Source organism: Carettochelys insculpta, chromosome 17 (genome assembly GCF_033958435.1).
Source record: "Carettochelys insculpta isolate YL-2023 chromosome 17, ASM3395843v1, whole genome shotgun sequence".
Classification (NCBI taxonomy): Eukaryota; Metazoa; Chordata; order Testudines; family Carettochelyidae; genus Carettochelys; species Carettochelys insculpta.
In genome coordinates, this window is record NC_134153.1 from 12,532,126 (window position 1) to 12,549,356 (window position 17,231).

A 17,231-nucleotide genomic window follows, 5' to 3' on the forward strand; every position below is an offset into this window, starting at 1 on the left:
CAAACAGCTAAATCATGCAATTAATTTAAATACTTAACATTAGGGCAGCTGCCATCATGAATGTTGCCATAACAACGCAATTCCAATGATGTCCATGATGACACAGAGGACTGTTTCTATGGCAACAGTATGTCTTAGCCTGAAGTATGTATACAAACCCATTACAAAAAATGAGAAGTGACACACAAGGTTGAGGGAAGTTTCTTCTTTGTGCTGTTCATCTGTCTGCATCCTTCTGCTGTTTCTTGTCTTGTACTGAGATGGTAAACACCTTAGGACAGAGTCTTTCTTTTTGTTCAGTGTTTGTATAGCACCTAATGTAATGGAGCCCTAGCAATACAAATAAATAATCATCCTAATTAATATAATTGGTGTGGACAGTTTACTAAATAGAAATACAGTTGCTGAATATTATTTCTAATTACCTAAGTGTAAATTTAGAGATGTATTAATGCTAATAAGATTAGAATCAGGCATAACTGTGATTCTGATCTCATACAACTTTTATTCCAATGAATTTCTACTTGCTACAAAGAAATTATTTTGGTGGTGCAAAATCAGAATGAGGTAGTCATTCTAATTTCAGATTATCCAAAGGACTAGATTCACTTAAAAAAAAGTAGTTGAGTTGAAACAGTAAGAGAAAAAAGGAACTCTAAAGAAATTCTGGGAAAGAATTATCAAGAAAGAAAAGCAATCTGGATTTCTCTTGAAGAATAATAGGAAGTTGGGAGGGGGACGGGCACTGAGTCTTCAATTCCTAACAAAACTGCATGGGGTTTTTAACAACAATACCAGGCACTCGTTTTCAGTCTCACAGCAAGGATGTTGCCACAGACATTGACAGTGGCCACTGGTGCCTGTGGAGAAAGGAGGCGCAGATGCGTCATCAAGAGGAACAGGGAAAGAGCAAGTGCGGGCATACTACTTAGCAATTAAAATTCGGGGGGGGGGGGGGCTGTGTCCCCCCTCAGTACTGCCGTTAATCACTTGTGGACATGGTGCCGATCTGAATGATGTCCTGCCTATCTCAAAAGGCATGGGCCCACCCTGAGGTCCTGCAGAGCTGACACAGGCATCCCTCCCCCGCCCGAGCCTCATTTTGGCTAAGACACGTAACTCCCGCAGTAAAGGCTGATTCCTTCAGGGCTGGGTTAGCCAGCGCCTGCTCCACTACCCCGTGTTACTTGAGTGCATGAGCCACGGTTTGCTGAAGGGTTGAGGTGGGTAACTCTGGGCTGCCGTCAGCCTCCGCCCCCGCTCTGAGCACTGTCGGGTATCCCTCGCTCCTGTGAAATGAGGACGCGTCGCCGCAAAGCGCCTCACCTCAAAATATGGCGGCTAGTATCGCCCTCATGCGAGGTCGCACAAGATGGCGACGTACGGCAGGGCTCACGCGCGCATCTCACTACAGAGGCGCAGGACCTCCCGTCAGGGAAAGAGGCGTTGGAACGCGCCTCGTTGGAGGACACTTACAAGATGGCGGCGGGACGCTCAGCTCGTGTGCCGAACGCACTGGAGGGAGGAGATTGGGTGACGCACGCGCGGAGCGCCCCCTCCCCTTTGTGAGGGGAGGAGGGCGTCGCGGCCGCGTAGCCCACCCAAGATGGTGGGGCGGTTGCGGGACCCGCGGCTTGAGGGTTTCGTCCACCTGTTCTGCTTCCTGTGGGCCTTGTTCTCGCTCTCTCAGAACGTGGGCCTGCCACACTCGGTCCGCAGGGAGAGCGAGAACACCTACGGCGGCCGCTGGAAGTACCTGACCTTCATCAACCAGGTGCGGGCCCACCTGAGTGGGCTGGGGTTTGTGGGGACCCTGGCTCCCATCTCTGCTGAGAGGCGAGAGGCTCGGAGTGCTAGTCCTACGGTGAAGGGGGACAAGAGACAGAGGGAGGTCTGACTTGGGGGCAGGCCTGCCAATGGGGACGGGTACAGGGGGCAATTGTTCTGTGTTCTGGTAGTATCAAATAGCATGGTGCTCCTGGCTGCTGCCACAAGCTTCGGACCTTTGTATTACTGCTAGAGCTCTGCACTGTTTTGCTCCAGGCACCACTGATGGCTCGAGGCACTGCTGTGGTTCTGTAGGTGCTGAGAGCTGACTGCTCTTCAGCCCTGCCCTTTCCACCTGAAGCCCCACCTGTTCCAGGGACACAGTAGGTCCCCTGTGCAAGGACATGGCAAGGCTCTCAACACTGCTGCCTTGGCCCCATAGGTGGGGGCAAAGAGGGTGCAAGGGTTTGGGGTGGTTTGAAGATCACAATGTGGGTGCCAGAAAACTTCTTGGAAGGGAGGCCAAGTAAGGGTGGACTGAAGAGGGCTCGAGTGGGGCCAAGGTCGAAGGGGACAGGTGTGGGTTGAAATGGGTGGAAGAGGGAGGCCTGATTTTGTGGGGGAGAAGCACCTATAGGCCAAAGGGGGCGCAAGAGAATCATACTTTGATGGTTGCAGGGGGGTGATATGTGTCCAAATTGGGTAAAAGGACCAGCCTGAGTATGGGAATGGGCCATGTTGAGGGAATCTGACCTTTCATCACTTGATCCATGTTTCCAGTGTTTGAAAAAAAATAAATTTAAATTTTGAAAATAAATTCTTAGTTAACAGTAACCCAAAACATAAAAACAATCATGATATGACAATATACCACCATTCTCTTGTGTGTCTGTTTTCCAAGTACTTTAGAATCCTAAATTAAAGCTATCAAACAGTAATTTGAGGGTATTATCACCTAATTTATGAAGAGAATTCAGGGAATTTTTTCTCTTCTTTTCATTTTTTTAATACTCAAAAAATAGCAGATTAATTGTAAACAACTTAATTTTATAACAAGGCAAATAAAATAGCTTGTATGAAGTGGAAAAATTTAAGGCAGTGGTGATAGAAGACATTCATACTGATCATTTGACTTTTTCTTGCTGTTTTTGCTGCTCACAATAAACCCCACTGACAACAGTTTTGCACAGGAACAGCATACATATGGTGAGCTATGATCAGATCCTTGTACCTTAAAAAGTTTGAAAATCCATTTCTAAAATGAACATTTAGAATTAGTTGGAGGATAAACCTGCCAAGAGCAAAGAAGTGTCTTAAAATTTGTGGGCCTGGGCCAAAGTATGGCAGGGGAAAAACTTTGAGTCGTTGGCTGTATTAGATTTTGGCAGTATTAAAAATACAGAATTTTGTCATTTCTTAAACTGGTTAGATGTCACTGTGGTAGGTGGAATTCAGTGTTGATAAACGCAAAGTAATGCATATAACAAATCTCAACTGTACATAGAAAAATTATTGGGTCTAAATTATGTGTTACTTCTCAAGAAAGAGATTGTGGAAACATTGTGGATCGTTCCTTGAAAACATCTGTTCAGTGTACAGTGGCAATTTAAAAAGCTAACACAATATTGACAATTGTTACGAAAGGAATAGATAAGAAATATCATGTTCTCTCTGCATAAATCCACAGTACACCCACATCTTGAATAGTTCATGCAAATCTGGAATAGCTTCCATCTGAGGAGAGATTAAAAAGATGGGGACTTTTCAGTTTGGAAGAGAGCTGACTAAAGAGTGGGCTATGTTAGATGACTATAAAATCATGAAAGTCACCCAGTGAAATTTATAGGCAGTGGATTTGAAACAAACTACAGTAAAATTCCTTTAATTCAGCGTGTCTGGAACCAGACAGGTGCCAGATAACCACATTTTTTGGACTTTTGGACGTCACCACCCCATGTCCAGCTGCAGCTCACCACCCCGGCTCTCCTCTTGCTTCATAGGGTGATAAACCGTCCCATATTTGGGATACTAAAAAGGTGTTCCTACTTATTTTTTAAAAGGGATTGAATGATCCTGTATTTAGGCCCTCGGGGGTGGAGCAGGTGGAGCGCCTGCTGCTGCCACTTCCCCAGGGCTCCGAGCCAAGAGCGCCCATGGCTGCCACTTCCTCAGGGCCAGGACCACCCGCAGCTGCTGCTTCCCTGGAGGTCCAGGCAGGGAGTGCCTGTGCCTGCTACCTTCCAGGGGCTCCAGTCGAAGAGCACCTGTGGCCACCGCTTCCCTGGGGCTCCAGGGCTGAGAGTGCTGAGAGCTGCCACTTCCCTGGGGCTCTGTGGCCGTGAGCGCCCACAGCTGCCACTTGGGGCTGGGAGTGCCCGCGGTCATTGCTTCCCCAGGGCTCCAAGGCTGGGAGCACCCGTGGCTGCCAGCCCTAACCGACCACAGGCTTAACCCTTCTCCCACGGCCCCAGCCAAGTTCCCGACTTACATGAATTTCGAGGCACACGTATCTCGGGGGACTTTTGTATGCAGGGCCATCACATTTTGCTAGACTATCTCCCTAAATGGGACTATTTTTGCAAGGTGCCAGACCATCAGGATTTCTGGACCATCAGAGGCTGAATTAAAGGAATTTTACTGTATTTTTTATGAATCAGCCTGTGGAATTCTTTGCCAGGAGACGTTGTAAAGGCCAAAACTCTGACAGGGTTCCAAGAAGAATGAAATAAGTTCAGCGATAGGTCCATCAATGGCTGTCAGTTAGGAGGGGCAGCATTGCTGTCCCTAGCCTCTGTTTGCCAATAGCTGGGGGTGGACGACAGGTAATGAATCACTTGATAGCCTCTTCTGTTCATTCCCTCTGAAGCACCTAACATTGGCCATTTTTGGGAGACAGGATACTGAGCTAGTTGGGCCATTTGTCTGATGTGTTATGGCTATTCTGATGTTCTTGTATAGAATCCAGATGTATCTGTCACCTGCTGTTAATGAACTAACCTCTACTCTCTTCTCAGAGCTGTGGCAGGACCCAAGAATCCTAGTAGTCTCTCTCTCTCTCTCTCGGCAGAGTTAGTAACAAAGTTAGACTATACATTAAAATTTTAAGGCTAACTAATGTCCTTTAAGTGACTTTCCACAAGATGTCAGAACATGGTAATATTACAGCTGAGTGGGTCTGTTACTTATTTTTTTTCTTTTATCTCGGAAATAGATACAGAATTCCTGCCAGATAATTATCTGCCAAAAAAAGTAGAGTTTTAAAGTGCCTTACTGGTCCCTGCAAAGAGGTGGTGTGGGAAAGAGGGTTGCAGGGACCAGTCCGATTTGCCTGCTTGACTTGTGCTGAGCATTCCCGGTAACGCTGCTGACATCACTGGTCTTACTCTGCCTCCCATGCATTCACTCCGACCCCTGTTCTTATGGCATTCATCAATCACCCCCTCCCACCAAAATGTGAAATGGTGCCTCTCTACAGTAGATAGACTAGAAACAAAATACTTGAGTTGTTTGTTTACTTTTTAATGGAAGTTTAAAGCCATTATAGTGCGCATGCACGTGTGTGTGTGTATGAACAAGAGCAAGTATGTTGATTGAACATTTAAGGCTACAAGCCAGGTAAATATGAGTAACTTCCAGGACAAACAGGTTATGTTCACGTAAACATTTTCTTCTTTTGAGAACTAAATAAGAGTAGGAAAAAGGATATTATTTGTAACCAAAATAACATACTAAAAATTCCTTATATGTTTTTTTTTCTTTTCTTAATACATTTAGATTCTGCAGACTCTGTTATTTGGAATATGTACTATAGTTGACTTTCATCGTATGTTCATCTCTGCCAAAAAGAACAGTGTGTCCTCCAGACTGTTGCCTCTGAGAGACTTCATCTTCTCAGTGCTAGTATTCCCTGTTGGCTTAGTAAGTAACTTCTACAAAAAGCTCCCCCCCCAGTAACTTCAGAAAAGGTAGAAGATCTATCCACATTAAACTGACACAGCTGAAGGCCATAGTAATTTATACACCATTTTTGTTTAGTTACAGACATGGGATGTCAATGACCCAGCTGTTGGGGAGACTTGCCCCCAGCCCCTCCCTTTTGCCCTCTTCCCCTCTGCAGAAGCCCAAAACATCCTGCCACAGCCCTCGTACTTGGTAACAGGAAGCATGGCCACAGTGTCCCCAGCCCTGATGCACCAGACAATGCAGCTGTAGCGCTTGAAGCCCTGGTGATCTGAGTGAATGGCATGGCTGCGGTAGCTCTTGCCCTGGTGCACTAGAAGGCCACCCCAGGGCACTGGCTGGCACGGCTGCAGTGGCTTAAACTCTGGAATGCTGGGCACTGCAGCATGAGCACCAAACAAGTAACATGGACTAGCCACACCAAGTCCTTGCAAGAACCAGGCTGGTCAGCTCCAACTCCAGTTAGTCTGATGAGGGCAGAACACTGGAACTTCAGGAAAGTGTTGAGGGACAGAATGTAGGTGGGGTCACACAAGGATATTTTTGGGGGAAGCATAGCCTCCAATGTTCCTTCTAATCCTTTCCATGCAGGTGCAGATTTTTTCCATCAGTCTCATGAATAAATTTTATACGTGCACTAAGATATGTCTGAAATTGCACCACCAATAGAAACAAAAAACTAGCTTGGGCGCTTTGCTAATCAGCTGCATGGCATTGAATCTATCTTGAGTGGCTGCCCAAATGCACAGCTTTCAGAGAACCATGACAGCCTCCTCCTGCCTACAATAACTGTTGCCCATGTGTTCTGTCATAATATATCTAATTTATTCCTCATTCATGTGACTTTTGCTGTATATGTGATAGAAAGCGATCATTTTGTCTAAAGTGTTGCTAGCTGCTTTGTAAACATATGGACACAAAGAATTGAGAAATTAGATTTCTGTTAAGTTCACTTAGGGCCAGTGTTTCCTGTAAGCTGAGTGCCTGAGCATCCTCCCAGGAGATAATTGGGTGCCGCCCAGCTGATTGAGAGTGCCTACAGTTACCCACAGTGGGCAGGTTGTATTTCTATTGGAGGTGCAAATCCACACATGCCCAGAGATGTAAAAAATTAGAGGAAACACTGCTTAAGGGCCTTCCTTTTTTCATGTAAGTAATTCTCATGAATGGGAATACTTGTGTGAACAGTGAATATTATATGAAAATGAGTTTATGGTAACAGATTACTAGACCAGGCCTTGTCCACTTCAAAAAGGTGTACCAGTGTAACTAAATAGGTTCAGCTTTCTTAAGTAGTCTAGGAATCAGTTTGTCATCAAGGAGTGAGCATAATAAGTTGAACCATGAAAAGACACTCATAAATCAAAGTAAATATCCACACAAAGAGTTAGCACTGATTTAACTGAGCCTATATATTTATGAGCGTTTATCCATTTATTTTTGATCAAGAATTCTTCCTAAACAGTAAGAGATCAGACCACCAAATTGGAATACAGCTTCCTCTTATCAGAACATAAAGTGGTGTATGTGCCCTCAAAATGGGATATGCCTGGAATGTGATTTCTTCTAACACCAAACAGAAAAGAGAGAGAATCACCAAAGCAAGTACAGTCCTCAAAATTGGCGTAACTGAGCAAATGACACTGAACCAAAATGAGTCAGAAAAATAAGACAAACCAGAAATAGGATTACTTCTCAGTAAACCTTACAGAAAAGAGGTCAAACAAAGACATTTGTAGCAGTGATCTGTTTTGGCACAGCTAACTCAATGCTTAAGGTTTGAAAACTAGAAGAAAATGTTATTGGAAACTAAATTGATTACAGCCCTCTTTTGTTAAAATATAGTGAACAATAAGAGTTTAATAGGAATGAAGAAAAAAACACAATGTAATTGCCATTTTAAAAAAACTATTAAATTTTAACAATCCCTTTTTAAGAAATCTGAAATAAAAATTAACTTTGCAAAATAACACTTTTTAAAAAAAGACGATAATTTAAAAGAAGCATGTATAATTTCCTTTTATTATACCCAGTAAGTCTACAACAGGCTGAACTTCTCTAATTCGGAACTCTCTTGTCCAGAAACATTCATAATCTGGCCTTACTTTAGTTAGTCGCTTATCGTTGTTTCACCCAAGTTTCTTGTGATTCCATAAAGTTTGGTTACATCCCTGGCTGTCGGTGTTCTCTACTTTTGTTTAGCTCTGATGTACACCCAAACATCTTCTAAGAGCCCAGTGTGCAGCTGAAGTGTTGATAATGGTCCAGCAAATTCTTTCGTTTGGCGCTGGTCAGGTCCCTGGGATGCGAGAGTAGACAAGTTCAAGCTATGACTGATTTCTAAACTCAACTGAATTAAATCAGTGTAACTTTCTTGTGTGGACAAGGCCTGGAATTGTCTTGAATTCTGTGAATTTCAAAAAAAGTCTTAGTTTAGAAAATATAAAATGTGCATATTTTAGCAATTAAGGCGGAATTTTTTAATTGCTACTTTAGCTCCTGTACGTGTCTCACGTTATCTTTCAACAAACTTTTTTATCTTGGTTAATGATTATCAATTATATTGTATTTTGTATTTTTCCAAAGACTACTATGTGCTCTGAGTTCACTAACAGCAAGTTACTATTAATATTTCCCTCATGCCCCCCTTCGACCTTTCCTGCATCTGCTGATCTCAGTGGTAAAATTCCCATGACTCCAGTGGCAGCAGAACTAATTCCATAAATTCTTCTTTACTTATGCAATAACTTACAGGAGTTTTTCAGTGAAGTATAAACGTTTTGAATTTAGGGAGAAAAGATGGAGGTAAAGTACTAACCTGTTTTAATAGCTACCATGTAAACAGGAAAACTTTTAAAAACATTTTCCCTCAAAGCAGTTATTTTGGTAAGGATTAACTGCCTCTGAATAGTTCTGTGCACAAAGATCAGTTACACTGTAAAACCTCAGAGTTACAAAACCCCCCTGGATTCCCATTCAGAAGTTAACTCTGAAATGTTTGTAACTCTAAGCAAAATGTTATAGTTCTTTCAAAAGTTTGCAGTGTAGCATTGCCTTAATACAGTTTCTATTCTTGGGGAAATTTTTCATCCTTTTGGGGGCACAGAATTCATACCCTCTGCAGAATTCTTGGCTGCCCTTCAGAAGAAACTGGGAGCAAAGAAATCTGTGGAACACTTGGCCCTTTCCCGGGAGCCCTAGAGTGTCTTCTGGGAGCCTCTGACAACAGAGGTCAGATCTCGAGGGGGAGGAAGGAGGCTGGGAGTGCATGTTCCATGGTGAGATGTTAAGGGGGCAGGGCTGGGCAGATGCCTGGTTGGGAACAAGTGGGACTCACTGTGTCCCTCTGGCTTGTTGCTCTGTCCCAGTCTTGGAGGTATAATGGTATGTCTACATTTGGGAATAAATTCAAATTTATTAAAGTCAGCTTTTTAACACTAGATTTTATAAAGTCAAATTTGAGAGTCCACACCTGCTCACAAAGTCAACTTAGTGTGTCCCCATTAAAAGCCTGAATTTGACTGTGGCAGTAGTTCATTGTGGGTGCACATCCCACAGTTCCTGCAGCCCTGTTGTATTTTAAGTTTCTTCACCAGTGTCTTGTGGGGAAAAAAGTCTTCACTGTAAGTGGTTCTGGGTGTTTGATATCGTCATTCCAGAGTACATTTCTCACTTCCTGCTGGGGAAAAAAAATGTCCAAGGGAATTTTCACACTGCTTTTACATTGGCTATCACTCACCACTGCAAGGATAACATGGATCCAGAGACAATTCAGTTTTTTGTGGAGTGTTTTATGATGATGTCCCACACTGTGCTGCAGTATCTTCTGAATGTAATGAGCCTGGATGATGAGTACTTTGAGGCGTGAGGCATTTTCACATGTCAAGAGCAGGAGAGGAGGAACACAGAGGTAGTGGCAGCACTGGATGCACCGTACACCATGGAGCACTCTGGTCCCGTGAAATGAGCTCAGACTGATGGGACTGCCTCATTTTCAGGCCTCGGACAATCTGCAGTGGCAGCAAAACTTCTGCATATATAAACATACTTTCATGGAACTTAGTGAATTGCTGTTTCCTGCCCTGAAGTGCTGTGATACCAGAATGAGACCTGCTTTGACAGTTCACAAGTACGTGGCAATTGCTCTGTGGGAGTTGGCAATGCTGGACAGCTACCCATCAGTGGGAAATCAAGTTGGAGTGGGCACAGCTACAGTTAGGGCTGTTTGTCATACAGGTAGCCAAGGCAATCAGTAGACTACTTCTGTGAAAGACAGTGACTATGGGGAATGTGCAGGACATAGTGGATGGTTTTGCTGCCATGGGGTTCCCTACCTGTGGTGGGACCATAGACTGAATGCACAACCATATCCTGGCACTGGGTCACCTGGCCTCAGAGTACGTAAACCACAAGGGGTTCTTCTCTATGGTGTTGCAGGTGTTGCTGGATCACAAAGGTCATTTCACTGATATCAGTGTGAGATTTTTGTGAAAGGTGCATGACGCATGTCTCTTTAGGAATTCTGGTCTTTTTAGAAAGCTCCAGCGTGGTACTTTCTTCCCTGGCCAAAAAATTACCATTGGGGACGTGGAAATACGCATAATAATTCTTGGTGACCCGTGCTTACCCCTTGCTCCTTTTGCTCATGAAGTCATACATGGGCACCCTGGACTGCAGTAAGGAGCTATTCAGCTGCAGAGTGAGTGGGTACAGAATGGTGGTAGAATGTGCCTTTGTTCATTTAAAAGCCCAGTGCCTTCTGATTTGGTCAGACAGCATTCTGCTTGTGGTGGGGGCCTGCTGTATTCTTCATAACGTGAGACAAAGGGTAAAAATTACATGCTAGCATGGAGGGCAGAGGCAGAACTGATGACCAGTAATTAGGAGAAGCCAGACACAAAAGTAATCAGGAGATCACAGAGAGGTGCTATGCAAATCAGGGATGCCTTAAAAACCAGGTTTATGAATAAGCAGACAGGTACCTGAATCTACTGCTGTTAACTTGCACTCTCCCCCAACCCATGATGCGTCCTTGCCCTTTATGAAACTGCTTCCATCCGCATGTCATCCCACACCACCACAACCAACCCCAAAGCGTGGACCTCAAAGTGTGTTAACTAATAAATGAAACTTTCTTTTTTTCTGACCTACATTGTTTTTATTCAGAGGTCCCTAATGGCAGGGGGTGCGTATAGGGAAAGCAAGGGGATAATAATTTCACATGTGGTGGCATGTGAGCCTCTACTCTGTGGTGATTGTGTGGCAGTGGACTGCAGGGATGTCCAGGACCTTCTCCCTCTCATTCTGGGGCTGCAGTGAGGGGAGAGGACGTAATATGAGGAGGGAGGTCTGAAATGGGGCATGGATAGCAGGGGGGTGGGACGGAATCTAGCATTATTTCATTCAGTTATTGACTCCATGAGTTCTGTCTGCTCTGTTATTAGGGACAGCTCTTTTTCATGATTTTCCAGCATTTTGTTCCTCCGTTCTTACATGTGCTGCTTGTCCAGGGTGGCTTGCACTTGGAGAGCAGCGGAGGTGAAAGCAATGACCGGAAAGGACACATTGGGGTCAATGTGGGATACTTACGGAGGCTAATAAAATCAATTTTAATAATGCTGCTGTCTACACTAGCATGAGATTGACATTGAAAAATCAATTTTGGCGTTACTCCTCGTGATACCAGGTTTACAAAAGTCAACCTTAGGATATGGCTACACTGTGAAATAAAGTTGCATTTGTAACACTGGATTTTATGATGTCGACCTTGAGTGTCTGCACCTGCCTACAGAGTGAACTTAGTGTGTTTGCACTAATTGCCAAAGTTTGACTTCTGCAGAAGTGCATTGTGGGAACCTATCCCACAGTTCACTGAGTCCCATTGCATTCTGGGTTTTTTGCTGCTGCGTTATGGGAGAAAATTCCCTGCACATGGTTGTGGGAGTATGTCGTCATTGTCCGACATTGCATTGCCCTCAAAACAAGTCAGGGAGCTATCAGTTCCACCTATTTGGGTGTCTGGTCGTTAGGTGTCTGTGCCATACTAACAGGAACCTCAGTCCAGCTGGTGAAAGAACACCTGTAAACCTCAATGAATATTTGGACTGGGAATAGCAGTGATGCCTTTCCCTTTTCTGACTGTGCCATGCTAAAAGGAACCTCACTGATCTCCTATGGAAAGAACACCAATGTGTTGTGATGTGTTGAATAGCCGCCTTGAATTCAGGTCAGTACCAAAGGGGATTGGCAAAGGTGCTTGGGCTACAATAATCTATGAGCTATTCCCAGTTCTGACTGTGCCATGCTAACAGGTACCTCAGTTCTACCCTGGGGAAAGAACACGTTTCACATGGCAGGGCAGCAGGTCAGGGAACTGTTTTACCCCTGTCAAAATGCAGCAAACAGGAAAGTGGTGAGGGGGCCAGCCCACAATATTGCTATTTGCATTGTTAATTAATTGTCCCCATTCATAGTTAATTAAGGCTCCTTTGCCTTGCCAGAGTAATATAAAGGAGCCTAGCTGTAAATAATATCCATAAATGACAGCAGTAGAATCCTCAGCTAGGAAGAATAGTAACAGAGAGAAAGCTGTGGTAGTCTATATACTGTCAAAACAAAAAATGCAGTCAAGTAGCACTTTAAAGAGTAACAAAATAATTTATTAGGTGGTGAGCTTTCGTGGGACAGACCAGCTTCTTCAGACCATAGCCATACCAGAACAGACTCAATATTTAAGGCACAGAGAACCAAAAAAGTAATTGGGGTTGACAAATCAGAAAAAAATTATCAAGGTGAGCAAATCAGAGAGTAAAGGGCGGGGGGAGTCAAGAATTAGATTAAGCCAAGTATGCAAAAGAGCCCCTATAATGACCCAGAATATTTACATCACAGTTCAAACCACGTGTTAATGTGTCGAATTTGAATATAAAAGAGAGTTCAGAAGCCTCTCTTTGCAGACTGTTGTGAAAATTCCTCTTCATTAAAACGCAAACTTTTAAGTCATTAACAGAATGGCCCACTCCATTAAAATGTTGACTGACCGGTTTGTGAATCGGGAGTGTTCTTATGTCTGTTTTGTGCGCATTAATTCTTTGTCTGAGAGAGTTTGAAGTCTGTCCAATATACAAAGCATCTGGGCATTGTTGGCACATGATGGCATATATGATGTTAGTTGAGGAACATGTGAATGTGTCTGTGATTCTGTGAATAGCCTGGTTAGGTCCAGTGATGGTATCTCCAGAATAGATATGTGGACAAAGCTGGCAACAGGCTTTGTTGCAAGGAAAAGTTCCAGGAGTGGTGCTCCTGCAGTACAGACTGTGGTCGTGGGTGAGAATCCTCATAAGGTTGGGAGGTTGTCTGTAAGAGAGAACAGGTCTGTTGCCTAGGGCCTTCTAGCGTGTGGCATCCTGATTCAGGATAGGTTGTAGGTCTTTAATAATGCTTTACAGTGGTTTGAGTTAGGGGCTGTAGGTAATGACCAGTGGTGTTCTGTTCTTGGCTTTTTTGGATCTATCTTGGAGTAGCTGGTCTCAGGGTATTCGTCAGGCCTTGCCAATTTGTCTGTTTTCCCCCCTTCCTCCCCGCCCCTCTACTCTCTGATTTGCTCACCTTGATAATTTTTTTCTGATTTGTCACCCTTGATTACCTTTTTGGTTCTCTGTGCCTTAAATATTGAGTCTGTTCTGGTATGGCTATGGTCTGAAGAAGTGGGTCTGTTCCACGAACGCTCACCACCTAATAAATAGTCTTTAAAGTGCTACTTGACTGCTTTTTTGGTTCAGCTAGGAAGGTTTGTGTGCTTCCTCTGTATTTCCCCTGCCAGAGTGGTGCAGAGGGGTTAGATTACTCTTCAGGATCTATTTTATTTATCTGTTAAAAATGCTGGACAATTAGCAAAAATGATGGACGATGATTAGCAAAACTGTATGCTGTTCTTTTGTCAAAATCTGAGCAATTTAATGTAACATTCTACTTTACTTTTATTTTGGTGTTCTGTAATGAAACTGAAATGAAAACCCAAGATTACTACTACTATGCAGGGTATTGGTTACCAAATATCTGTAACTTAACTTTAATGTGCTTAGGAAATACTGAATAGTTACTGTAATTTCTTTCAGTGTAGTAGTCTAAATAAATTAGCAAAATAACACTGGTTTGATGAGATTGCACTATTTTGAGAAAATATGTAGAATTTTGCACTTTTGGTGCAGGATTTCCCCAGAGTAAGTTTTGAAACTTTACTCTACAGAAGAAAATTCCTGCTTTTTTTTTTGTCTCTGCTCCTACTTGATTGCGTACTTCCAGTTCCAAATGAGGCACATGGTGACTGTTCAGTTTGTAACTCTTGTGTTTGTAACTCAAGGTTCTACTGTATTTAGTTTTATTTACGTGCTTTTTTTTTTAATCTTAGTTTGTAGCTGTTACTTTTTGGACCCTTTATGCGTACGACAGAGAATTAGTATATCCTAAAGAATTGGATGAGATTAATCCAGCTTGGCTTAATCATACCATGGTGAGTAGATAGTGTGTTTTGGGTTGATGACTTTTCACTTTATGGTATTTTTGTTATTCATGTACTAGTTTGAACATAGCAGGTATACAAATTTCTTACTCATCTTCTGGTATTCAGCAGGAGGGTGTGTGCAAAGTGGGGGCATGACATTTTGTAAGGGTGGGCACAGAATGGTTGCCCCCTCCCCAGCTTCCACTGCAATGCCAACCATCTGAGTTGTACCAGGTGGGCTCCGCCACTGTGTCACCAAGGGAACATCCCCCCACCCAGCCACTGGGCTAATCAGAGTGCACAGAGGCCCCAAGACAAGCCATCAACTTCCCATTTGATGAGGTGCCTTCTTAGGATCCCTCCTGAGAGCACCCCTCCCCCATTGGGGTACCCCCTGGAGCCTCCCAGCACACTCTTCCCAAGTGTCCCACCCCCTTTTGGAGCACTCTCCCCCCAACATCCCTTTCTGTGGTTGTTCCCTGGGTCACGGGGGGGCCAGCTAATTGCCTGGCCAAAAAGTGGAGCCATGATATAAAAAGTTAGTTCACTCTTGTTCTACCCTATATCAAATGTAGATATGAGGGTCATGGCCTGTAGCCACCAGAACATTCACTGAACTATAAATCCTTGCATCTCTACTGCTGATGGAGATGCACCAGTAGTTGCAACAGTGGGGCAGGGAGAGAAGAGGGATATTCGTGTAGATCAAACCTAGGTGCTTTCTGCTTTAGGGCATAACTACTCTGAGGGACAAAAAATAACAACCCTACAAGAACTTTCCATGACCAGGCTCCAAACTCAGCAGAAATGTCTATGCTGCTACTTTTTACTTCCATAGCATGAATCTAAGTCTTTTGACTCCGGTTCAGAGACTCCGTACTGTAGGGTGATTGGTTTTTTTGTTGTTGTTTGTGTGTGTGAGAGTATAAACCTAGGCTCATGGTATGTCTACGCTACAAAATTAAGTTGAATTTCTAAAGGTTGATTTTTAGCACCTGATTTTGTAAAGTCCAAGGGTATGTCCTCATTGTGGGCATGAGGTTGATGAAACATGTCCACAGTCGAATGGCTGCCTTCATCTTTGACAGCAATGCACTGTGGGTGGCCATCCCACAGCTCTTGATGCCCCTTTGAATTATGGGTTAAGCTCCCAATTTCTGATGGGACAAAAACATTGCTGAGAGTGGTTCTGGGTGTATGTCTTCAGCCTCCCATAATAAACTAATCTCTTCTCTCCTCTTTCCCCAACCAGTGGAAAACAATTTCTGTGCCCTTTTTTCCCTGGTCAACTGTGCAGTTGCCATGCCAGGGAAAACATGGACCCCACTCAGTTTTAAACTGCCGTTGCAAGCACTATAAACACCTTGCAGCTAACCAGGAGCTGCTGGAGCAAGGGAGAATATAAGAAGGTCACAAACACAGATGTGCATGAAATCATTGAGTGGAGAAATTGGCACATGATGACAGTAGTTGATCCTGTTGACACAGTAGCGTGGCATTCCAGTTCTCGTCCCATGAGACAAAAAGAGACTGGCAGAACCACATACTTATGCACCTATGGGATGATGACCAGTGATTGCAAAATCTTCACATGCATAAGGCCACTTTCATGGAACGTTGTGAGTTGCTTTCCTCCACCTTGAAGCTCAGCAATACCCAAATAAGATCTGAGACACATGTGGAAGTGGCCCTGCAGAATATTGCAAGGCCAGACTGCTACGGGTCCATTAGGAATCAGTTCAGAGTAGATGAATCTACAGAAGGTGCTGCTATGACATGAGTAGCTAAGACAAGCAGTACTCTTCTGTTACAAAGGATAGTGATTCTGGGAAATGTGCAGGACATAGTGGATGACTTTGCCACGGTGGGGTTCCCTAACTGTGGAGGGGTGACTGATATGGTGCTGGTAGATCACAAGAGATGCTTCACCAACATTAATGTGCGATGGTCAGGAAAGGTACATGGCACACGCATCTTCAGGAACTAGTCTCTTTAGAAGCTGCATGGTGAAACTTTCTTCCCAGCTCAGAAAATTACCATCAGAGATGTGGCTATGCTAATAGGTATCCAAGGAGACCCAGCCTACTCCATGCTTCTATGGCACATGAAGCTATACACAAGTAGCCTGGAAAGCAATAAGGAGCATTTCACCTACAGGCTGAGCAAGTGCAGAATGGTGATAAAATGTGCTTCTGGCCATTTGAAAGCCAGGTTCAGGAGTTTATTGACTAGGTTAGACCTCAGCAAAAGCAACATTCCCATTGTAGCAGCTGCTTGCCGTGGAGTCCACAATATCTCTGAAAGTAAAGGGGAAGGGTTTCCGGGGGGCTGGGAAGTTGAGGTAGATCACCTAGCCACTAATTATGAGCTGCCAGACACCAGGGCAATAAGGAGAGCACATACAGAGGCACTTCAAATCAGAGAGGCTTTGAGAACCAGTTTCATGAAGGACCAGACAGTATCATGAAAGGCATGTGTGCAGCTCTTATGAGCAAAGTGCCCCATGCATTCACATGTACTGCTCCATAAACTGCCTGTCTCTCAGTTGACACAAGCAATAATGATCCTTTTGTTCTGAAATTATGCATTTTTGTTTAGGGAACATATGGAACAAAGAACACAAAAAAGGAGTGTGTGGTGAGAGCTCTGGGTTGTGGTGGTTTGTCGAATGCACAAGACCAAATGGCGTATAACAACTCCCCTGTTCAGCAATCACAGCCGTGGGAATGACAACCTTCTAGTCCAAAAAACATCCTGGGGAGTTGAGTGCAAAGCTGCCTTTGACTCTACCTCCCACCCCACCCCCATATTCTTGGGTTCCTGGAAGAAGAGTCTGTGGAACGTGGTGAGGAGGGCAGGTGATTCAGTGTGGAGAGTGAGAGAGTCTGTGCTCCCATGTGCTTTTCCTGCATTTCTGCCACTCCCTTCATCAGCTCTGTTTGCTCCCCCACCGAGTCTCAGGCTCTCATCTTGGGTCTTGTGTTTGTGTTCTCTGCAT

At 44.1% G+C, this 17,231-nt stretch overlaps 1 protein-coding gene across 1 annotated transcript in view; it reads left to right on the forward strand.

Annotated features, from left to right (window-relative positions):
- The first annotated feature begins 1,606 nt into the window (after nucleotides 1-1,606).
- LOC142022384 (androgen-induced gene 1 protein-like) overlaps nucleotides 1,607-17,231 on the forward strand; it is a 35,186-nt gene continuing 19,561 nt past the window's right edge. Inside the window, exons 1-3 of the mRNA XM_075012158.1 lie at nucleotides 1,607-1,774; nucleotides 5,542-5,685; nucleotides 14,141-14,242. Coding sequence (XP_074868259.1) covers nucleotides 1,607-1,774; nucleotides 5,542-5,685; nucleotides 14,141-14,242 — 414 coding nt within the window. The remainder of the gene's footprint in view (nucleotides 1,775-5,541; nucleotides 5,686-14,140; nucleotides 14,243-17,231) is intronic.